The sequence below is a fragment of the Rousettus aegyptiacus genome, unplaced genomic scaffold (genome assembly GCF_014176215.1).
Source record: "Rousettus aegyptiacus isolate mRouAeg1 unplaced genomic scaffold, mRouAeg1.p scaffold_m13_p_14, whole genome shotgun sequence".
In the NCBI taxonomy this organism is placed as follows: Eukaryota; Metazoa; Chordata; class Mammalia; order Chiroptera; family Pteropodidae; genus Rousettus; species Rousettus aegyptiacus.
In genome coordinates, this window is record NW_023416289.1 from 27,088,618 (window position 1) to 27,112,974 (window position 24,357).

The 24,357-nt window shown below is 46.8% G+C and overlaps 1 protein-coding gene across 1 annotated transcript in view; it reads left to right on the forward strand.

Moving 5' to 3' along the window:
- CRISPLD2 (cysteine rich secretory protein LCCL domain containing 2) overlaps positions 1-24,357 on the forward strand; it is a 62,705-nt gene that overhangs the window by 31,926 nt on the left and 6,422 nt on the right. Inside the window, exons 7-14 of the mRNA XM_016165937.2 lie at positions 2,337-2,480; positions 4,178-4,238; positions 6,986-7,052; positions 7,552-7,682; positions 9,420-9,463; positions 10,700-10,772; positions 13,225-13,300; positions 21,074-21,207. Of these exons, the coding sequence (XP_016021423.2) occupies positions 2,337-2,480; positions 4,178-4,238; positions 6,986-7,052; positions 7,552-7,682; positions 9,420-9,463; positions 10,700-10,772; positions 13,225-13,300; positions 21,074-21,207 (730 nt within the window). The remainder of the gene's footprint in view (positions 1-2,336; positions 2,481-4,177; positions 4,239-6,985; positions 7,053-7,551; positions 7,683-9,419; positions 9,464-10,699; positions 10,773-13,224; positions 13,301-21,073; positions 21,208-24,357) is intronic.

Sequence of the window (24,357 nt, forward strand, 5' to 3'; positions counted from 1 at the left end):
TCTGTGAAATGGGGCTTTATCATGCCTTCTAGGACAATGAGAAAATGTCATAAGAGCCAAGTGGCAGGCCAGTCCTATGGTCCACATTCGGTAAACATTAGCTGTGAATTTGTCACCACTTATGGAACCAGGTGAGAATCTGCAGACTGGCATAAGCAATGCTATGTGTCCCAAGACCCCTGGTCCAGGGCAGCACGGTGCTCACGGTAGCCTTGCTGTGAACTCGGCATGGAATTTCCCCAGGCCTGCACCGGTCCACACAGGGTCACTTAATTAGGATGTACTCAAATACAGCCGGTTTTCTGGGCAAGCATTCCACTTTTCATGTGTGTGTCTGAGGGCGAAAACTGTCTGCCCATTTTCTTAAATAGTGAGCCCTCAAATGCTTTAGACTGCTTTACCAAACTATATTCAGCTAAATAAAGCCACGATTATGAGGTATAAAAATCCTAAAGGCCAATGGAAGAAAACCCGGCTTATTCCAGAGACAGCTCCGGCTTTCAATGAAGGGCAAACCTGAGTGGTCACATTGACGGGAAAGCCAACCAAAGACGGCTGATTGTGCCAAACAGCATTGCAAACTCGGTGTCTTCGTAAAGATTTCACCTAATAGTTTTTGGCTACAAATGATTCTTTTAGAATTCCCTTCCTGAATGTCTTTAAACTTCAGTGGGAATATCTTTCATTCAAAGGAATTCGAAGACAGAGTTCTTTGAGGTTTCAATTATCCTTTTTTTAGCGAATTTTGTTGAGCAGCTACTATGTGCTGGGATTTGGGTGTCCAGTGGGCTGTGAAACAGGCCGGTTCCTGGCCTCAGGGATTTACAGTGGGTGGGAAAGGCAGGTGGTGGTGAAATCACAGCTGTGAGCGAGCTGCCCAGGAGCGGCCCTGCATGTCCATGAGCTCCAACAGAATGCACTTGGGGCTCAAGGTCGCAGTTCATCTCCCGGCTTAAATCCCGTCCGTTCTCCCCTCGGCACTGGGTTCACCTGGGGTGCTGGTTATATGGTAGGAAATTGGCTGGTAAAATAGATACAGAATACTCCAGCCTTGAAAAGCATTGGAGAACCACTTGTCTGTCCTTCATGTGGATGTTTGTCCGGTATAGACACGAAACCCTTCGTCCACCCTTCGGAGAAGGGAAGTCATCACTCTTAAGGAGAAGCGGGGCTGAGGCTGAGGGACCGACGAACACTTACTTGATCACTTGATGGGAACTGAAGTTTAATCCAGTGACACAAAGCCTGCGGGGTGCTTCCTTTCTCCTTGAAATCGTCCTTACCCAAACTCGTCTATGTATCTGTCTCTTTCATTGGGGGCGGGGCGCGGGGAGGCTCAGAGGGCAGGGGTTTCCAACTCTGATCCACATGAGGGGGAGGAGGATACAAGCTCTAAAGGTACAACAGGGCCCCCCAGCAGAGATGTGTATCAATTCATCTTTGAGAAGGCCACTCGAGCAGACGAAAATCACAATTCTTTGCTTTGCTTTGGCTGAAATTTACAGTCTGGTATCCTGGTGGCCTGATTACAGATTCTGGTCAACAGTTAATAGTTGTCTTTCAGGATGAAAATTGGAATATAAATAAACTGATGCTTAGAAGAAATGACTTTTATTTTCAGTTAATTAAAATGTCTTGAAACATGGGGATCATGAACCTGGTTAGAGAAATAATATTTGGGTAGGGAAAAATTGGGATCCAACCAACTAACTTTTTTTTTAAATCAGGAATTGGGTCTCTGGCTTGTTTTACATGATGGATCCAATGTTATTGGGCAGAGGAATCTCAGTGAGGAAAGGAGCCGTTTCATTAAGTGAACTCGACTCATGGGTAGATAAGGCTGTAAGATATGCTAGTGATGAGGAGGGCCATGGGGCCCAAGACCATCGACGTGGGTCTTTATATACCACGATGTGCTTGTAAATGAGGAAGACCCCTCCCCTAATGAAAACCTACAGCCAGAGGGACCTTAGGGGAAGCAGCTATGTTTTGGGGTCAGAGGATGTGCTTCCTTCAGCAAATGATGGTGCAGGAGGAGGTGGAACAAGAAACCTTTATTATAATCCAGGTGTGGGCGCTGGGGCCTTCTCACCTCTGGTCGGCCCAGCTTCTCTTGGTCCAAACCATACACAGCAAGCAGATTCTGTCCAACTCACCTTGGCAGGTAGAATTCCACGTGGCCAGGTCTGTTCTGAAATGCAACTTTCTCTTTGCCGCTGAAATGAATCTTTGTCAAATGAAACCTCAAACAAGTTGGGTTTCCAATTTTTTTTTTTCCTAAGTGCATTTTTGCTGAATCCTAGCATTTATTTTTTCCCTCTGTCTCCACTATGAAGAAGAGACTTACGACCAAAAACCTGAAACGGACGAGATGAACGAGGTAGAGACAGCTCCCGTTCCTGAAGAGAAGCACGTCTGGGTCCAGCCGAGGGTGATCAGACCCGCCAAGCCCAAGAAAACGTCCGCCTTGAATTACATGAGTGAGTCAGGCTCCCTCTCTGCCTTCTGTCACCCTGCGAGTCACCTGTGAAAGGGGGCAGTTTTCTTTAGGGTGGGTGGAGGAGGGGAGCCGGTGGGTTGAGAGGTCTCCAAGTCCGCAAACATCAGGAGCAGGATGGGGTGCAGCTTGCAAAAGCACGACCCTAAGACATTTCTAAAAAAATGATATTTTTAAGTCATTTCAAAAGTGAGCTTGATGGGAACTGTGCTTGAGTGGCGCTTCCCCGCCCCCCACCCCCAGGCAGATATTTGAAGGTTAGGCCTTGTCCTTTCAAAGGGGACCTGGGCAGAAATTGGGTTCATCTTGGGAATGCCGGTCCCCCTAAGGGAGAACGCAGAGCGTGCGGGGACGGGAGGCCAGCCCTGGGGGCTCCGATCGGTCCTTCTTCACCAGGTACTGGCTCTGTGGCTCAGACCTTCACGCCACTCTCTGAGACCTGATTTCCTCATCCATAGAATGAAGCAATGATGTCCATGTGGGTTGCCGTGAGGATTATCTGTGCTAACGTGGGTCCCCCATGTCAGCAGAGATCTCCCTGTATCTCGAGGTCATCATCAAGTTGCCTCCAACAGCCCCGTTGGGTGGGAGGTTGAATGTTTTCCCTGAGACTTCTGGAAATCCCCAGAATGCTCTTATGCTCACCTCTGCCTCGACTTCCCCTCCCCTGGACCCTAGTGCCCCTCACCTCCCCAGGCATCTTTCTGTCCTGTCTGCCTGGGCTAGAACTCAGCATTTTAACCGCTATGACACTGCTGTCGGGCACCTGGGTAGGTGGCGCCTTTGCTGAAAGTGTGGAGCCCTCGAAGGGCACTTTCTGACAGACAGGGCAGCAGGCACAGGCTGTCTTGCCCGCAGTTCTGATTCCTCTGATCTTAAGCCTCCAACAGCATAAAACCAGACTTGTCCCGAGTAGGACCCCACCTCGTGCCCATCTTTCTCAGAAACCCTCCCCCATCTTTGACTCTTCTCTCCCCCTTCTCCACCAGTCTCTCTGTCCTCTTGGGCCTTGAAGTGTCTTCTCCCCAGACTTTCTGCCCATTTAATCATCCCGAAGCATCGTTTACCAGGAAATAGGCTGATGCTCTTGTCTGTCCGGAAGTTTAAACTATTCTATTCTTTTTTTTTAAATAATGTAAAATTTAAAAATAACATATATCTTTTTATCCAGCTATAACTCTCTCTACTTCAAGATTCTAATCTGTCCCTTATAAAATAAACAAAAAAGAATGCTTGGCAAAGTCATCTTAGCTGTGAGGGAGACGACATGGGTGGGAATGGCTGGCTCCCCACCCGCCGGGCTGGGTAAGGGCTGTGAGTTCCACCCTCCAGAGCTCTGAAGGCGCTACAGGCTCTCTTCCAAGGCTGCCTTTCCTTTCTCATTTAACGCTCACAGAAACACTACCCACCATACTTATCCCCATGATTTACAAGTGGAAAATGAACCTCAGAGAGGGCAAGTGATGTCCAATGCTACATGACTACTATAAAGTGGTGGGTCTGAGATTCGAACCTTAACCATTGAAGCCTGCAGCCCTTGGGTAATGCTCCTACCGTCATTATAGCATAGATTCCAGAATGTTCCAGAAAGTTCCTCGGAGCAGGGGAGGTAGGGTCTTCTAACTCAGACTCGTTGTCTCGATTCTTGCTGTGATATACATTTCTGCATTTCTCTCCTAGCCCAAGTTGTGAGGTGTGACACCAAGCTGAAGGACAAGTGCAAAGGTTCTACCTGCAACAGGTAAAGTCTGGATCCCCTCTCACCGCTCGCTCCCTACAGCGCTTTGCAGCACCTGCTGTGGGTGATGGCTCGCATTATGATCAGTCAGTTGATGGCCATTCAAACCAAGTCGGGTGGAAACTCACAGAAAAATGACATTCTCCACTTTTAGCACCAAAGGTGTGCCACATTGAATAAAGCATAACTCAGCTTTGTGCCATGAATTAGAGTGACCGTGACATCCTAGAGTCCCCTCTGACTGCCACCATTCGTTAAGAGCTTGGCACACAAAGAGAAACCTAGACGCGAGTCTCTCAACCTTGGCACTGCTGACAGTTAGGGCCGGATAATCCTTGGTGGTGGAGGCTGTTCTGTGCACTGTCCGCTGTCAAGCAGCATCCTTGGCCTGGACCCACCAGGTGCCAGGAGCACCTCCTCTCCAGCTGTGATCACCAGAAATGTCTCCAGGAATTGCCAATTGTCCCCTGAGGGGTAAGATCACCCCTAGATGACAACCTTTGGCCTAGAGGGTTGGCCCAAGCTCTGGGTCTCCTCCTGCCTGGATGCATATTAGTAGGAAGGAGGCATCCAAACTACAGATGCTCTGGGTTATTAGTTCAAAAGTAATTTCCAAACTGTAGAAATGCCAGATGTGCATGTGGCAGATGTGCTATAAACATGAGACAATCTTGACTAATGCTTTTGTGCAGCTGTGGGCTCCATTCCACCTCTCTGTGTGAGGGGGTCGCAGGGTGGCCCAGAGTTCTGTTCAGGGCACATGTGAGCCAACGGTGCCTTGGCTGTTGACAGACCCAGCAGGCCTGCTGCACAATCTGAGTAGGCCTGCTTCCTGGGCCACTCCCGGAGGAGGAGCTGCCAGTGTAGCCTCAGGTAGTTGAATGAACTCATCTAGCTGTTGGAGTCATTGAGTATTGTCCGCTTGGATGTCGAAGAATGCCTGCCAAGAAGAATGAGTTTGGTTTTGGCAGTGCAGCTGCTGGGCTGCTCTTTCTGGCAGCGAATGGCCAACAGGTGCAGCAGCCTCATACAGAACCTCAAGTACATGGTTGGAAAACCATGTCATTGGTAGAGGGGTCCTTACTTATCTTCCTATAGACTCTGGTATTCATTCACCTAAAGCCGAATCACTTCATTTAAAGTATGCTAAACAGAGTAGGTAGCAGGTCCTCTTTTATACCATGGGAATTTGGGATTTGGCATGTCAGAACACTTGACTCAGCCTTTGGCAGGAGTGTTATGAAATAGACTTTGAGCAACACAGGATGAGGTCGTTCAAGAGGCTCATACATGGTCCCATGAGCAGCTGGCAACAGGCCAGCAAGTACTGCAAAAGTAAACAGTCCATTTGTCGGTGAGATGAACAAGATGTGGCAATGGTGGCTGATGCAATAACTGTTCCCGTGCACAGTGCTGGGGACATTTGCACATCTCTGTGTGTGCTAGTAAAACTGGGCAGAAAGAAGACAGCATCTGGAGGGGTATCCACTCCACAAACTCGTGGATCCAGGATTTGTGGAACGCTCCTGAGTTGTTTCTTTGTGATGGTGTGACTCTCTAGCCCGCAAGTTTTTTATGAGAGCATCACGCCTGAGTACTCAAAAGAAAAAAATTACAAGATTTGGAGAACATCTCTTGTTAGACAGCTTCGAAAGAGTTCCAGAGTCAGGGGCAGATGGGACCCTTCTCAGGTGGGGAGAAGGCAGGGGTCCGTCCACACGAAGACTGATAGAGGCTTCCTGTCAAGAAATATAACTCATTCTCGCTTGCAAACATGAGACCATCTACAATCTCTTGCCTAAACCCTTCCCACCACCTGGCACATCAGTTTTCTATACCCAGTACTTTTACAAAAATAATATTTCCTGGGCTTATTTTCTGACTTTAAAAGGTATTCTCGTTCATTGTAATTCAGAAAAACAACCATGACAAAAAAAAAAAAGTATAATGAAAAAAAAGTCCAGAATCTTCTCAATATCGGTAGCAATTTGCTGTCATCCCTCCCAAACTTTTTTTCTTTGCATTGATTAGGATACTGCTTATCTAATCTCTTGTGTTAGTTGTCACTTAAGATTTCCCAAAGTCCCTAAGCAGTCCTGAAAATGTAGTCCTATAACACTTTGACATGAGGCTACACAAAAATGTTCGACCATTCCTTTGACACCTGTTGGCTTACTTCCAGTTTTTCACAGTTGGAATAACCTGTGGGTCTGACTTTCTGGTTTTTATCTTGGGATACAGACTTATAAGGAAAGTTCAAGAATCAATGAATTTAAGGCTTTCCGGAAAGACTAACTTATACTTTCCATGAACAGGAACACCATCATTGAGCTGTATTCTATTTTTAAAAAACCTTGCAATTTGGCACTTGGAAAACCGCACTTCCTTTCAATTTGTACCTCTTTGATGACTGACGTTTGAGGATTTGTGCGTGTGTGTGTGTGCGCACACGCACACACCTTTTATGCCTCTTGTCTTTGTCTGTGAACTGCCCATGTAATCACAGCTCTGCCTTAAACACAAGTCTTATGCACATGAAAATAGTCCTTAAGAAGGTCAAATTGAATCTGTGATTGTGTCCATGCGACTATCATCTTCAGCCTGGGTAAATTGTGATTTGTTTGAAAAAGGACGGATTCTACATCACGGAATCTTTTCTATATGTAATAATAGAGCCACTGAAGAAAAAAGTAAGTGAGCTTTAATCAACATATTTACCTCTGAAAATCATTTTCTTTCTTCTCCATCAGGTACCAGTGCCCAGCAGGCTGCCTGAATAACAAGGCAAAGATTTTTGGAACTCTCTTCTATGAAAGTGTGAGTGTGGCCAATATTTCTTTAAATGGCTTGTGTTTCGAATGCTGTCATATGTTGTTCAAGAAGGGTGGTGGTTTTTATGTAAGATTTTCTTTTTCCTTCTTCATCCAACCTTGCATTTGTAGAGCTGATCCTCTGATCGGTGCGTATTTATGGGCTCACAAACTTGTGAAGCCACCTTTGGGTACTGGGGCCAACCCCCGTGAAGATCAGTCTCCATTTTAGACAGAGCGTTAACATGCTCCAGTGCATGGGGAGAAAGAGCCGTTTGTCGCTGTTCTTAGTTTGTTAAACACCTCGGATGAGTTTTTAAGATAAGCAACCCCAGGAACAAAGACATGTTCTAGAGAGAAGCAAGAGTCAGAGACGGCGAGAGCTTTGGCCCGACTTTTTGGCTTTTTGTGGGTTGAAGACAAGCATCTTGGGTATTTCTGACAAAGATTGCTGACAAAGATGACTTCAAATGTACTTATGGTCTTCCCCCCGCTTCTCCCCACAGTCATCCAGCATATGCAGGGCTGCCATTCACTATGGGATCCTAGATGACAGAGGAGGCCTGGTGGACATCACTAGGAACGGGAAGGTCCCTTTTTTCGTCAAGTCTGAGAGAAATGGTGTGGAGTCTTTGAGGTAACTATTCCATGATCAGTGTTCCTTATAACTTCTTTTCTGGTTATAAAAGTATTGTCAAAACTTCAAAAAGTAGTGAACAATATAAAGAATCAGTAAAAAAAAAAAAACAGAGATGACTTTAAACCCATAACTCAGAAATCACCTCATAGGCCATTTAACACCGTTCATTCCAGTGGGCGTGTGTGTGTGTGTGTGTGTGTGTGTGTGTGTGTGTGTGTTTAATGTGGTTGGGTTTTGACTCTTGCTTTTTCTTCCTTCCTAAGTCCCCAAGAACTCCTCAGGCACCTCACCATTAACAGTTGGTGTCTTTGCCTTCCTAAGCTAATTCTGGATTAGCACTTCTTACTTCCTAAAAATGAGGCTTTTCATTTTTAAACAATACTTACTTCTTTTGCAAAATAATGTTTTTCACGTAAGTTCTGAAAACGCTTTTGATGAGTCAGACCATCCTGACTTTTTGGGGAGCAGTGGGGAGGCAATGAGGAGCAGCAGGAAGTCACATCTTGATCTGTCTGTGGAATCAGAGGCTAAAGTGACCCCAGAGTGTGGAGCCTGACAGACATCATGGGGTCAAACAGACCTGGCTCTGCCTCATCCCCGTGCATGACCTCGGGCCTGTTTCTTCATCCCTTCTGGGTGGCAGCACCCTCACTTGTAAATGAGGGCCATAGTCGGCCCCAGGACTCATACCCAGCTAATCCACTGCAGGACAGCATGTCAGGGGTCCCCCATGTCAGGGCCCATTCCAAGGTCTGTGGCAAGCAAAGCGCTGAGCAAAGGCTTCCACGATTGTTCCAAGGCAGCATGTCCCATCTGAATTGTGAGGCCACTCAGAACATTTCAAAAACGACGTGAGTCAACCCCCTTTGAAAAGTCCGAGTCTTCAGGTGGTGTTGGAGTATCCCCCTTCTGTCTTAGTTAGGGACTTGGGGGTTATGTAAACAGCAACCGAAAAAAAGGGCAAGGAAGTCTAAATGAAAGCAAAGAAGATGCTCGCAGAGATGTCAGTTGGATGACCTCAGCACTGGCCGTGACAAAGCTCAGCTGTCAGGCTGGGCAAGGTTCAGGTCTTTTGTTGCCTGGGATACTTGTCCTGGAGCCATTTCTGGTCTAAAGTGGGTTCTTCACATTTTGGAATTCAGAGAGTCTGCAAACATCAATGCAAAGCAAATTAAAGTTTTATTTTCACTAACGTCTAATCGAAATGTCGCATTTCCTTCCGTTACGAATGTTGGCTCCAAACCAGAGCAGCATCAGCGGGTCTGGTGACTCTCTCCCTGGTAGAAATCCACTTGCTGCAGACATCTCTGGAACCTCAAATGACAGTAGTCAGAAGGCCCGCCTCTAGATTCTGTTTTTTAATGCATTAATAAAAAAGTGTAGCTATTACTCGAACACAAATTTGTTTTAATACTTTGTTAATGACATTAATAATAACTGACTTCCCTTTCATCTTTTAAACTTATCATATGCATTTTTAAATCGTTACTCTGAGAAGGGGTTCGTAGGCTTCATCAGGCTGCCAGAGGGATCCTTGGGACAAAGAAGTTAACGAGCCATGTTCTAGAAAGTTCTCATTCTAGATCGCACTCTAGAATGTTCTTAGGGCTTTCGGGCTGATGGAAAACAAGTTGGATAATGTAATGTTGAGCATGTAAATAAAATGAGCACAGGAGCAAGCATGCACTTACAGAAGCCGTTCTGTTCGCATTTACCTAATGTTTTCTTTTACAGCAAATACAAAGCTTCCAGCTCGTTCACAGTGTCAAAAGTAAAAGGTAAGCTGGCAGTCTTTTTTTAACCATAATACACAGGTTATTTGGGTTTCCCTGGAAATTTTATTCCACTTAGTTGTCGATTTAACGTATAGCATGCCTGTTAACATTGCTGTTCTCAGCACTGTAAAGGCTTTTAAAAGTGTTTCCTGAGGAGGTTGGTTCTTTAACTAGTTTCTAAACGTATCTGAACTTGGCATTGGCCCTAGAGTGCTGAACCAGAAACACTGGCCTAGGGTTCCAGCTGAATGTCACAGAAATAACAGCTCCTGGGTCTCGAGAGTAGCTAATAGGTTGCATAGGGGGTGTTGATTTCTACTGATTGATAGCGGCTTCCTGGAAATTGTGTTGAAAAGGAGTCTGAGGCCTCATTCTGGACTCAGCAGAATACAGAGCTTGATAGATTAGTAATGTCTTCCAGAGATATGAGAGGGAAACATGGCATATGTTTATGTGGCAGGGCGGGATGCATCCATGGGAGAACATGCTATAGTCACTACCTCCCTTATGCCAGGCCCTACCTATGGCTATTTTTGTAAATAAAGTTTTATTGGGACATAACCATGCCCATTCATTTATGCATCATCTGTGGCTGGTTTCTGCTACAAAAGGTATTGCATATATAGGAAGCTAGAAATATTTGCTCTCTGTTTCTTTAAGAAAAAGTTTGCCCAGCCCTGGATTAGCTGAGGGCATGCTGTCAGACACCACAGGTGGCCAGCATTAGAATCGTTTTCTTACATCTGTTGTTGAAACACAACATGTGACTTTGAAGGAAAATGTCACCAGTCCTCTTGGAAAGAGATGGGAAATAGAAACCTGTGTTCTCACCCATGCCCTGTGAGGTCTCAGCTTTTCTGAGCCTCAGTTTCCTCATTTGTATAATTAGAATAATACCTGCCGTGAGGATCCAAGGTGATAAGTCAGGGAAAGGCTTCAAATGGAACAGCACTATGCAAATGAAAAGTATTGTTGATCCATAAAGAAACTACTGCAGATGGTAATGCCCTTGACCAGTAAACACACTTGGGCCATAGGTTTTGTCTCGTCCCTTGAGTGGCCTTAGGTGAAGAGCCAGGAGCACTGGGACTTGACACCTGCTGGGTTCTCATCCCAGCTCTATTTGAGGACCAAGTGAACCCCTAGAACCCAAGTGTCTAGCGACTCATTTTATGAACCAGTAGCCTATAGCCCAGGCTTGCCGGTGACCTGACCCTTCTCCACTGTTGCTGTCCACAGTGCAGGACCTGGACTGCTACACCACTGTCGCTCAGCTCTGCCCATTCCAGAAGCCAGGGACCCACTGCCCAAGGTAAGGCGCCCTGGCATCTGGTTTACAAACACAGGGGCTGAGAGAAGAAGGTGCCGTGCTGGGCTAGGGGTCATCTGCTGCCAGCGAAGCACAGCGGAGTTCCAGCTGTGGCCCTTGGATGTGCACACGCAGGAAATCAGTCGATTCATGCTCAAAGTCAAGGGCCCACTGGACCTTCCCTGAGACCTCTGGTTCTCAACCCTGGCTGCACATTGGAGTAGCTTGAGGGGCATTAAGAGCACAAATTCCCAGGGCCCTTGCCCTGACCACTGAAATCTAAATCTCTGGGAGCGACCCCCGCAGGCCACTGGCCTCTCTAGGAGCTTCTGGTGAGCCCTGTGGGGAACCAGTCCCCAGGGCCCTGCTCTAGGGAACTTAACTGAGAAAACGACTGTGCCCCACGCAACGTTGCCTGCACTCACCAGGCAGAGTATTGACACTTGTAGAAATGACTTCATTTGCCACCCAGCTCTTCCCGAGCCCCCTCAGGCAGACCTTGAGATTTGTCATTTGGTCCCTTAGACCAGTCCAGAACACCGGAAGCTGGGAGCTGCTTATCCCCTTTAAATCAGCTCATTGATTTTCCTTCTTGATCTGCAGTATTTTCCATGGATCACTTTAGAAACAGCTCATTACAACCTAGCTCTTTGAGATATACTTTGCACACAATAAAATTCGCCCATTATGAGTATACAGTCCAACATATTTTGACAAATGAGCACAACCATGCAGCCACAGCCACAATCAAGATAGCATTTGCATCACCCCAGAAAAGTCCCTTGCAGTCAGTCTCTCTCCCGCCACCTCCTACCCACATCCCTGCCAACCACTGATCTACTCTCTGCCGTTCTAATTTTGCCTTTCCTAGAATTTCATATAAATGGAACTGGCAGAGTATGAAGACTTTTGTGTCGAGCTTCTTTCTCTCCGCATAATGCTTTTGAGATTCATCTGCATCGTTGAGCGTATAGGGTTTATTTTTTCCACGTTGCTGTGTGGTGTTCCATTCTGTAGATGTGCAACAATTTGTTTGTCGAAGGACTAGGTTTTACATGCGTCTGCCCAAGCCTTCACTGGCTGAGTTTTAGAGAATGAGGCATCATAACATAAAATAAAGAGTGTCCTCATAGTATTTGTCTCTGAAGTACCCATTAGGTCCTCTCAAAAGTTGGGTGATGTAGTATCCTGTGAACCCTCATCCTGGGCCTGGAAGCTTGTGGATTCTTGAAGGGAAAGATTGACCTAAAAACTAATCGGTGGAAACCCATGAAGTGTGAGCATTAAAAAGCCCTGGGAAGGTGCCAGTGACGGAGAGGAGACTGGACGGGGTCCCCGAGCCCCCCCTTTGCTACTTGCCTTCATCAGGAAGCTTTCTCACTGCTCCCACTGCCACTGCCACCACCACCATGCCGACCCCTCCTTGAATGTTCAAGTGGCGATAACGACCTTTTAGCAGATTCCCCCAAATACTAAAGAAAAGCAGAAGAAAAAATTTCAGCAAAAATAAACAAAAACTTGACATAGTATGAGTATCCAAAATATGGGTTTCTGACCTGCTATTCTAGAAGATGTGGGAAAGAACAGTGTTACCTACATTTCTTTTCTTTTCTTAAATCTAACACACACACACACACACACACATCTTTCTCTCCTCCCCTCTCCCGCCTCCTTCCCTCACAGGATCATTCCAACTTCTCAATCCCTTTGCCTGGCTCTCTTCCCTCCCAGAATCTTGCCTGTCTTGGGGCCAAATGGCTTCCGGGCACCATTTTGGTTTCTTGGTCCCTGGGCCACAGCCCAGGGTGTACTGTTCCAAATAAAGACAAAAGACCTTTTCTTAAGTGAAGTTCATGCTTTTTCCTGGTTTGCGTCTGTCAAACCACCTGAGGTCCACCCATTTCTAGTTCGAGGCGCTCTCCTCATCCTGTGTGCGGATGGCAAGGATGTGGTGACTGACACAGCAGTGATCTAACCCCCTTTCCGCCTCAGGTTATCAGCGCCCCCTCCCTGGAATATTCTGTGACTCACTGAGGTGAGGTCCCTCCGCCCTTTCCTCCTCACTCAGGGAAGTGGCCTTTTGAAAAGTCTATTGATTAAAATCTCTATAATGTACCCACAGTATGAACTGGCCAACACCCAAGATCGGGAGATACACCCTCTTACAGTCCCACGCTCGGTATCTATTCCCTTTCACCATGTTTGTGTGTGTCTTTTTTTTGTTTGGGGTTTTAAAAATCTATATGAACTGTTTAAGAAGAGGAAAAATATCTTCACCACTGTCAGGGTGGGAGAAGTATGTATTTTTTTTTTTTTTAAAGACTAAACAATATGGTTGTTTCCTTTCATCTAAGAACTTAAATCTTGAAATTCAAATAAAGAGGGCCAGCCGTTTCTCAAGAAGTTTTGTTTTCTGCTCATCATAAGCATCACACAAATGTCTCTTGGTTTCCAGAGTTCATTGTCCAGCACACTGCAAAGATGAGCCGTCCTACTGGGCTCCTGTGTTTGGGACCAACATCTACTCAGACGTGAGTATGCTGGCGTTTTCGGTGACTACCTCTCAAAGCCTCAGAAACCACTTTCCAAGGTCTGGATACTGGAAACCAGAGATCTCATTTCTGTGCCTGTAGCTAAATTTAGACCACTCATTTCTGCAGCCATTGCCCTAGTTTCCCATTTATAGAGATATTGGTACTTACGTCTGTGTGTGCTTATGGATACAGATGCAGGTGTCCCTCATCTTACACAAACATTTTCATAGTGCGGTCGATCGAATCCCGCTTCCTCGCCGATGTGCATTTTTAATGTGAAGACTTTCATGCATCACATGCTCCATTTCTCTAGATATCTAGTAATCTTTTCCAGCTCTCCTGATGTATTTATAGATACTGGCCCACTCTACTCACGATACTTCTTTTCGGCTATGTATGTATACACTTAACTAAAAGCACACAGAAGAAAATGCAAATCGTACTAATTTACTTCTTGTTAATAACCATTCTTATGACATCAGAGCCTGTCCGTCCACATTTCCCTCCTAACTTTAGCAAAAAAGCTTTAGCCTGATTTTTCTTAAATGAATCCTCTGGAACACAGTTGGGTTCCTCTAGCTGCCCAGGGTTTAGGGACACGGTGACTCAGAAGACGTGACTATGGTCACCGCTCTGCCCAACGAGCTGTGTGATCTTCTTGCCAAGCCATTGGCTTCACTGTCGAAGGAGCCAGCTGGGATTTTCTAGTCCAGGGACTCTTTTAGAGCTAAATTTCCACGATTGGAGCGGCGTCATCTATCCCCAGCTGGCATTTTTACTCTGCTTTTTCTCACTCTTACGGTTCTCTGTCACCCGCCACCATCACCTTTGCCTCCGTCTGCCTTCGTTTGTTCCAGATTATACCCTAGATGAGAGCACACTGAGTTCTGTGGAGTCAAGGCAGCCTCATGGCCAACCGTTTTTCCCCATCCTTTTTCTTTCTTCTGTAAATGAGTCTTTTTTGTTTCCTTCTCGAAAGTTGTTCAGCCAAAATTGAGTTCTAACAATTTAATGAAGGAGTAAAATAATGTATATCAATTGTTATACTAAACGTCTGAACCAAAGTCTGCTACTGAAAGACGGACTGTGTGAGAGCAGCAAGAGTGACAGGCCATAGAGGGCAGTGACCCCACGGGCACCTTGGGGAGACAGCTTTTTCTGATCTCCAAAGAAGCACTGGCAACCCATCTGAGAGACACACACACACACACACACACACACACACACACACAAAGAAGAGAGACAGAGATTTTGATTTTAAAATGATTTAAAAAATAGAGGGATGGCCCAAGTGATTCCAGCCAAATAGAAAGAAACAAACAAGCTAACTTGTACTGGCAATACAGTATTCTATCTGATAAAGTAGAATTTAAAGTTACACATACTGATTAGTATAACGCAATTAATTATGCAGTAACACAAAAAGTACAATCTATGAAGATATGCAAATCGAATCTATATGCACCAAGCAACATAACATCTAAACATATAAAACAAAACCAAAAAAAAAAAAAAAAGGTCAGAATGCAAGCAGAACTTGATGAAAATTCAGTAATAACATAAAGGTGACTTTTACTATGTTTTAGGTTCTTTAGAAACACCATCTCTAGGTTTTGTTATCCCCACCTTACAGAGGAGGAAAGTGAGGCTCCAAATAACCTGCCCCAAATCACACGAGCTAGTACATGACAAAGATGAGATGCTATGAAGGTGTGTCTTGCCTTAGGCTCTGTTCTTTCCCCACTCTATTCTGCTTTGCGTGAATGTACCTGTACTCATCATGACACTGATGTGAACAGGCAAGTGAGTGAAAACCTGTATTCGGTCTTTAACTAACTTGTTCTCTACAGTTTTGAGCTTTTGGAACCACGGCGCTCATGACAAGGCTTGGCACACAATGCATGTTCAATTAACATTTGTTGAAAGAAAAAATAAATGAAGATACTACAATATTCAATGCTTAAACAGTTTTTCAGAAAGTGAAAGAAGGAAGGAAGGGAGAACAAAGAAGAAAAGGAGAGGAGGAAACAGAGAAGGGAGGAGGGAAGAAAGACAGCTACCTCCGTTTCAGAGGCTCTTTTCTGGCCTCGGTTTCTAGGTCACTCTGTATTCTGGGAAATGATGATGCCTTTTGGAAAATGTCTGTTTAGCTAAGAGATTTATTTTGGGAGAGTTGTCTCCAGATCTTCGAAGGGCCTAATAGCGCTGCAGTGCCTGCCTGCTCACCCGAGTGCATTACTTGGCAGACCCCTCGCTTTGTGGTCAGCTGCAGGCCGAAGCATCAGGGTGTAGCCTCAAGAGCAAAGTCTGGGTCAGAAAATGCAAATTTAAGTCCCATCTGTGCCATTTACCCATTGTGAGATGGGGGGACAAGCCTCTTTACCACCCCCCTTCCCCCGGCCCTGAACCTCACTTTTCTTATCTGTCCTCCTTGTCTCTCTGGGTGGCTGGCTGACTTCTCATACTCTGGCATTCATTAGAATCCCCCAGAGGGCTTGTTCAAACAGATTTCTGGGCCCCAACCCCAGCATTTCTGACTCAGTGGATCTGGGGTAGAGGCAGAGAATCTGGATTTCTAACAAGTTCCCCAGTGATACTCATGCTGCTGGCCTGGGACTGTACTTCAAGTACCACTGGGCTAGAGATGACAGTCCCTTGAGAATTTCAAAAATGATGATAGTGACAGTGGTGATTATGGTGGTGATATCTGGTTTATTAACTAGCATCTATTGAGTGCTTACTGTGTGCAAGCCTGCAATCAGCCCTTGATCTTACTGAATCCTCATAATAGCCCTCTTAGGCTATTACTGTCCCCTACAGAACAGTGTACAGCTTGCTGGCTCTGAGTGGAGGTCCAGACTCTGCCGTTTGCCAGCTGAGTAAGTTTGGGCAGGCCGTGTGACCTCCCTGAACCTCAGCCTGCCATCTGTTAAAAGGGAACAAGAATAAAACCTACCTTGTAGGGTTATTGGAAGATACTATATCAATACGTATGAAACTTAGAACAAGGCCTGCCTTGGTAATGCTCAAAAATGTTAGCTACGATGCTCCCCACTTTATATTGAGAAATTAGAGATTCTGAGGATTTAAATCATTATCCAAGGCCACAAAGGCAACAAGTGGTGGAAACAAGATTGGTTTCTAGCTACAGCGAGACTAGATCTCGCTGCTAAAACTGTTAATAAATATTCAGATATTCCTGTCACGTGGGGCCCTGAGAAGAGAAAGTGGATGACCTGTATCTTTACGGAAATTCAATGAGAGGAGAGGCGTGGGAGGACGGAGGGGAGAAAAGGAAGGAAACGTGTTTGCAGGACATGGGGGGTTGGAGATGCGTGTATTGATAACAGACGGTACCAGGCCTATTGCGTGAGAAATATCTGGCCATGGGTGTGAGGTTTGCGTACTCCTGGTCCATGGATTGATGGTATCACAAAAAATTCCTATGCCACTGGTATCCAGAAATCCTCCAGGGATAGGAGGTAAAGGACTGTCACGGAGGGCGCAGAAGCAAAGGACACCGCCTCTTGGCAGCATTTAGTCAAGAGGATGCCACTCCCCAGTGAGGGCCTGCAGGAGGGCGAGTTTGGGACACAGAGGGATTAGTCCCTTCTGGAGCTCCAGCAGGAAATAGCCCCGGGCCTCACTTCTGGTAACTCCCTTAGCAGAGTGAGCAAGAGGCAGGAAAAAATGTCAGTTCTGCCAGCCAGTAAAAACAGTAGGGTGCTAGCGCTCACTGACAAAGCTCACCCCGCTAACGGTGAGAACTTAGAGGAATTCTAAAATGAGCATTCCACTTCAAAAGTCTCCCGCTTCTCTTTGGGATGACTGCACATTGATTGCTTCTTAATCTTTGGGGAGCATAACACTTTTTGAGGACCGGAAAGTTAGAGATCCCTTCTCCAGGAAAAAAAGAGGGGCTCCCTGGTGCATAAAGGGTGACCAACCATCCTAGTTTGCCACTGAGCAGTTTCTCTGGGCTAAGCGCTGAACACAGGAAGGTTCTTGCTGACCCTACTGTAACCCCTGGGTCTTGCAGACTCCCAGGAGGCCGCTTCGGGCTATGGAACCCTGTCCTCATTCATTTATATTAAAGAAGACAAGATGCGTTGATTTGGGGTTAAAAAAAAAAAACCCAACAGACAAATAAATAAACAAACAAAAAACTGGCCTTCAATTGCCCAGGGAAATCAGTCGTGGAAATCATGAAATCCAGTTCTCCAGTCTTCAGTATGAATGGATGTGTTGGCTCTGAGGCCCTCCGCCTTTCCAATGGCAATAGTAACAGGCGGGGAGGGGCCTTCTGCTGTGAAGCCATTTTCTTCTGATACAAAACCATCAGCTTCTCTGGAATGACCTGGGTTTTGAAGGAAACGGCAGTCACTGACATCTGAGGGGCGGATCCCTTGAGAGGGGGTGTTGCAGTTTCTGAGCGCTGCCCTTAGCTGGTCAGTTCACAAGCGCCCGCCCCGGTGATGGTTCAGATTTTCAAAGAGCCCATTTTAATTCATTCTCTCATGTCTGGTGTTAGGAACCTGCTAGATAGGTTGCTTGTCCCATTCAAAAGGCAGTTCAGGGGGACATCTTCCAAACGCAGATGGGCCAGGGACAGCGGCGAGGATGAGGGGACAAAAGAACTCGGGGACAGAGGCTGGGCTGAGCACCCTCCGGGTGCACAGACGACCTCTAGAAAACATTCTCCTTCGGGTCAGGGGATTAGTGTTCTCTCCCTTTCTCTTCCTCTCTCTTTATCTCTTTCTCTAATTGTGGTAAAATGTATACAACGTAAAAGTTTCCCTCTTAACCATGTTTAAATGTGCTGTTTAGTAGCGTTGAGTATATTCACGTTGTTGGGTAACAGATCTCCAGTTTTTCATCTTGCAAATCCGAAACCCAACAGCAACTGCTCATTCCCCTCCCCCAGCCCCTGGGAACTGCCATTCCGCTTTCTGTTTCTGTGAAGTTGACGCCTTTTTATACCTGTGTAAGTCGAATCATACAGGATTTGTATTCTTCATTTTCTTGCTCTTTTCATGAAAGGGATGCTGGCTTCTTTAACCAGTGGTTGGAAGCTTAGTCACTCCACAGGTGATGACTGGGTCCCAGGTACTGTGCAGGGGCGTAGCACGGAGAGAAAGCCCAGACCCACCGTCCTGCTGAGTGACCACCGCCTTGGCCGTGTTTAAGTTTTCAACTTAGGACATGATTAGAAGAGGTCGGTGTCCCCCACTTCTTGTACCACACAGGGATGGCATAAAGCACAACCAGACCCTGTCCACCCCTTCCACCCTTGATACACATGGAGTCCACAGGCTAAGCCCTCTGTGATGGCCACGGCCACAAGTCACTAGGTCATGGGTGAGGCAGGACTGCAGTTCGTCTTCCTGCCCTGTAGATACCGGGTCTGACTTTTTATCTTTAAGCTGGTTTAGTTGCCGAGCTGGACTGAGCAGTCGACTCCATCAGTCCGGTTGAACATGTCACCAGATGTCCCTGGGACCATTCTGTGGGTAACTCTATTTTCTATATATAGGTATCCCCCGCTTTCCAAAAGTTCACGTAACGTGGATATACTCTTCACTTTCTGCCATTTCAGCTATGGAAGTTTTCATAGGAACCCTCTACTTTCAGATAGACAGGGGAAACTTGTAATTGGAAGTCATCGAGCTCAAGGGACCTAATAAGTGGGACATTTTTGTTGTAAGACAGTGATTAGAAGCAGTATCAGTTGCTGTAAGGAATGACCACAAACTTAGTGGCCTAAAACAACACAAATTTATTCTCTGATGGTTCTGGAGGTCAGAAGTCCAACACAGGTCTCACTGGGCTAATGTCAAGGTATCAGCAGAGCTTTTTTCTGGAGGCTCCAGGGGAAAATCAATGTTCTTGTTTTTTCTTGCTTCTAGAGCTGCCCCTACTTTTTGACTTGTGGCCCCTCCCCAGCTCTGTAAAGCCAGTGCTGGCGGCCAGGTCCTTCTCATGCTGCCTCTCTCTGCCTCTCACCCTCCCGCCTCCCTCTTATAAGGCCCTTTGTGATTCCACTGGGGCCGCCCGGATCGTCCAGGACACTCCGCATCTCGAGGTCTCCTTAACTTAATCACAAATGCAAAAGTTTTGTTTGTTTGTTTGTTTTGTTTTGTTTCGTTTTGTTGTTTTTGTTTTTGTTTTTTTGCCACATGAGGTCACATAGTCACAGGTTTCTCAGACTTAGGACATGGGTGTTTTGGGGACCATTATTCTACTGATCATAGAAGCACAGACTTTACACTCAGCCAGACCTCAGTCAGTATCTCTACTAAACCATTAACTGTCTCTATGGCCTTTGCAAAATTGTTGAATCTTGCTAAACCCATGCTTTCTGACCTGTAAAGTGGGAATAACAGTAGTTGCTCATCTCACTGGAAGATTAAATAGCAAGCAAAAGGCCATCAGCCCGGGCCTGGTATTAACACGCTCAGTGTCAGCGTTGGCTCTGTTTACCATTAGGGAGGCCAGTCACGCCACAAACGGGTTAACTCAGCCCATCCGCGCAGCTCTTGCTGCACCTGACAATCTCCCGATGCGTGTTTAAAGTACTGAGACTTGGGCTTCACTCCACAGCAACTGAATCTGATGGGCGCGGGAGGGGTTGGGGATCTGGGCCTGTCATTGTGATAAGATGCTGTGGGTGGCTCTGAATTGCTGTGAAGACTGAGATCACTGCCAAGGCCATTGTCAGATTTTAGCACAGGCCAGATGAAAGGATCACAGAAGAGTTAGGAAGGTGTTACCTACCTGGTTCTTAACCTTGAGTGTGCGTCAGAATCACTAGGCCCTCGTCTGGGGAGATTCTGAATCTGTGGGTCAGGGTGACACCCAGGAGTTTGCATCTTTTAGCAAGTACCAGCCAGTCCACCCTGAATGAATTTGATTCCTTAGTCTCAGACGACCTGATCTGAGGACCATTTTTCTGTTGGATAAGTTAAGGCCCTAATGAAAGTTTAACTCAAGGATTTTATTATGCAGGGACTGGACTACGTGTTGCCTTTAGAAAACAACACACCCTGACCCTGCTTGAAACCCAGCAGCTCCCTTGGCACCTCGAGTAAACGCAGACTCCCACTGTGGTCCTCACGGGCCCACTCGATTGGCCCCTGCCCACCTCTCACCTCCCCCACCACATTTTGCCTGACTCACTATATTTCAGCCACTCAAGGCCTCTCTCTGTTCCTTGGACAGGACCCCAAAGCCTTAGCTCAGGCTGCTCCCTCTGCCTCGGATGCTGTGCCCAGAGAGATCCCCATGGCTATGGCCAGTTCCTTTTTGTCACTCAGATCTAAGCTCTAATGTCATATCAAGAGCAGTCTTCCCTGATTAACTGTTCTATAATTGTCCCCCTCCTGGTCATTTTATCTCATGATCTGGTTTTATTTTCTTCATCGCTTGAGTTACTTGCTTGGGTATTTGTTTACTTGTCTCCCTCTATTCTATGAAGGCAGGGTCTGTATTTTGTTTTCTGAGGAATCACCCTGCATTTAGGACAGAACCTGGCCATAGTAGATGCTCAGAAAATATTTGTCAAGCAAATGAACAAAGGAATGAATGAATGAGTGACGCCAGGTCTCTCTGGAAAGGCCACTGAAGAATCAAGGTGGTGACGGTCATTGCCTTGGGGTTGACATGGCCCACACTCCACTAAGCAGGCCGCCGAGCAATGGCTGATCCCCAGCAGGGCGTCACCCGTGAGCCCACCCTCCTGGATGCTGATCACTGTTCTTCCTGTGCTTTCAGACTTCGAGCATCTGTAAGACAGCCGTGCACGCAGGAGTCATCGGGAACGAAAGTGGGGGCTACGTGGACGTGATGCCTGTTGATAAAAAGAAGACATACGTGGGCTCGCTCAGGAATGGGGTCCAGTCTGAAAGGTAGGGCTGCATTCTCCGACTCTCAACACCCAAAGCCAGCGGGGGGAGCTCCCTGGGGGTCCTGGCAGGAGGGCCTAAGACAGTGCCCTTTAGAATAAAACTTGGGCAGACTTGCATTAGTTCTCACCAGAGCACCCAGGACAAGCCTGTTCCCTTCTCTTCCTTTCTTTTTTCAAAATAAGAACTTTTTTCTTTCTACTACCAAAGCATGATTTTGTAGAAAATTTAGAAACCTCAGATAAGCCCATAGAGAAAAAATTGTTCATAACCTGTCAACCGGGGGAGTTACTGTTAGATTTTTGGTGCATATCCTTCTGGTCATGTGTGTGTGCATCCTCCCTCCCCGCCCCCCACAAAACAATGGGATCAAATTATAATTACATAGTGGTTATATATGGCTGCATAATAACATAGTAACATATCATTATGTAAGTAAGAGCAGAGAGTCTGGAGTCCAAAAGACCCGCGCTCTGCATCTTACCAGCTTCATGACCTTGAGCTCACCGCCTAATTTCTTTGTCTCAGTTTTTTCACCTGTGATATGGGGATAACAGTAGTCTCTACTTCCTTGTTGGAAGGATTCACTGAGATGATGCCCAGCTCCTTCTGTAAGGATGTCAGCCATGTAGGATAGGAGCCCACCCTGAGGACCTCGTTTTAATTTAATTACCTTTTTCGAGGCCCAATCTCCAAGTACAGTCACATTCTGAGGCTACTGGGGGTTGGGACTTCAATCTGTGAATTTGGAGGGGATCACGGTTTAGCCCATAACAGAGAAGAATGCTAAAGACTTTAAATTTAAGGAGCCCTCTTTAGAAAAGATTTATAAAATCGAGAACACAAATGTGCCAAGGACCTTTGAAGCTTAAGCTTTCAGGGCTCCACAGAGCTTGGCACCTGGCCCCATCCTCCCATCCTCCTGGGGCGCTTTTGAGCCTCAGGATGGTGCTATGTGTGAAGACAATGTGAAATCAAGTCACGGTATCACACACAGTTCTCCCCAGGGGTCCCTGCACGGTCCCTGCCATCAGCCCCAAACAGCTAGAGTTAACAGCTTTTGCAATTTCTCCCTCAACATTTGCAACCTTTGTTTGGGAAAAGCTTAATGAAGGGAAATTCCACTGGTTTAATGGGAGGGAAATGAAGCAGCTGATGAGGTGGAATTTCCTGGCCGCGCTGGAAAGAAATCCCAAGACACCAATCCGTTGTGCTCTTTGGACCCCTTTAAGAGAAACAGTTGTTCCGGCAGGTCTGCCTTTGTTCTCTGCCTGTATTATCTTAGAGGACGTCACAGCAGTTCCCCGAGGGCTGCGACCAGGGCTTACTGTGCGGCCCCAAAAGTGGGAGTCAGGGGAGGGCAGGAGACCAACGAGGGGTCCCAGAATTGACACTTTCCCCTACTGTCATCCCCTTCACTCCTCCACTCTGGGGAGGCCCATCGTTCTTTCCCTCTTCCGAGGGACCCACCTGAATTGCCACTGTCATTACGAGTATCTTCCAGGCAGCCTTTCCCAGGCCCAAAGTATCTGACGCCCACTGCGCTATTACCCCCTGAGTGGTGGTACATGAGGCGCGGCGTCTCAGAGTGGGCTCCCTAGGAAAGCAGGCTCTCGGGCTCACCTCAGACCTGCTCAATCAGAAATTCTGGGAGTGGGCTCAGCAGGCTGTGTGTGTGACATGCCTCCCAGGAGTCCTGAAGCACACTGGAGGATGATGGCAATGGCTCCTGTAAGGATGATGGAAGGTGACCATGCCTCTGGCACGTGCAGTCAGCGCTGTACGTGATTCTGATATTTCGCCATTAAGAGTCATTCCCTTACTACGTACTCACAGTGCACCAGGACCTGCTGGGATCCAGGGCACCAAGATGACAGAGTCCACCTTGCACATACAGAGGGAAGAGGCTAGGCCTGGAGGGCATGTAGGGTCTGATGGCATTTGAGACCTTGCTGCACTGTGTGTCCTTGGGTGGGCAGTCTCCCTGAGCCTGAGTCCCTCCTCTGTCAGATGGCTGCCGGGAGGATGAAATGGACAGCGTGTGCCGAGCGCTTACTGGTGGTTCATAGTAAGTGTCTGATAAATCCTGTGGCCCTTGTAGCTGTGACATAACTTCTGAGGTCAAACCTCAGGACACTATGGCTCTTTTCACATAGGGTCGTAAAACTATAAGAAGTGGCCCACATGGATTATCTTTGAGAACAAAGGGGAGAGCCTCTCATAGGAATTCGTTCTTTCCTCCTTGTGTCTATCCTTCTGCCATGCTCTCACCTACCAGGTGTCTTACGCTTGGTGAGCCCTTCAGATGTCCCAGGCACTGGGACCCAGCAGGGAACACATGGCCTGTCCTCTGCCCTCGTGGGACTTGTCATCTCATAGGGGGGCAGATGATGCAGAAACAAGGACGTTAGTAGAAAAGCACAGGTGGTTGGTGTCTAGGGAGGGAGGTGCAGGGGGCTGAGCACAACAGGCAAGACACCTTCTTACTGTTCAGAGGCACCTCCTGGTGACATGGCTCCAGCAGATATATGGACATCTCTGGCGTGGCCACGTCCCGACCTCTCTTTGTTTAGATGGGACCTCGGCAACCCTCTACACAGAGCCCAGGGCTAAGAAATTTCCCCAGAGCCTGTTCCCATCAGGAATTGTGAGAATCAACCTCGGGCTGCAGGATAGCACTGTCCCCAACAGCTGCTGGGACCCTCGAGTGGTCACAGTTGGTCCCAAGGGAGATGTGGGCACTGGCCATACTGTAACTCGTTCACAGCAAAATATGTTCTAAATTTATGGAATCCTTCAGTCAATCAAACAAACCAGCACAACTCTTCTGAACGGAGCTCTCAGCACAGGGGCCGAAAGTTGGTTCTGCTTCAAAGTAGCCCTGGTTGAGCAATGACCTTTTTCTAGAAGAGGATTTCCTGAACGTTTTGAAAGGCGGCCATGCAGAATTGGGACAACATAAGAAGACAGGCACCTTCTCTCTCACACACATGCCACAAAGGAGAGGCGAGGAAGGAAAAGGTGTCAGGAGGAGCTTGTGATGTTGGGACCGGGGTTTGTCTGTGTATTCTCAGGAAGAAGCTGGACATCTGGATGAATATCAGTTCAGGATTTTTTCTTAGACCAAGACCATTTTTAAAAATCTATTTCACA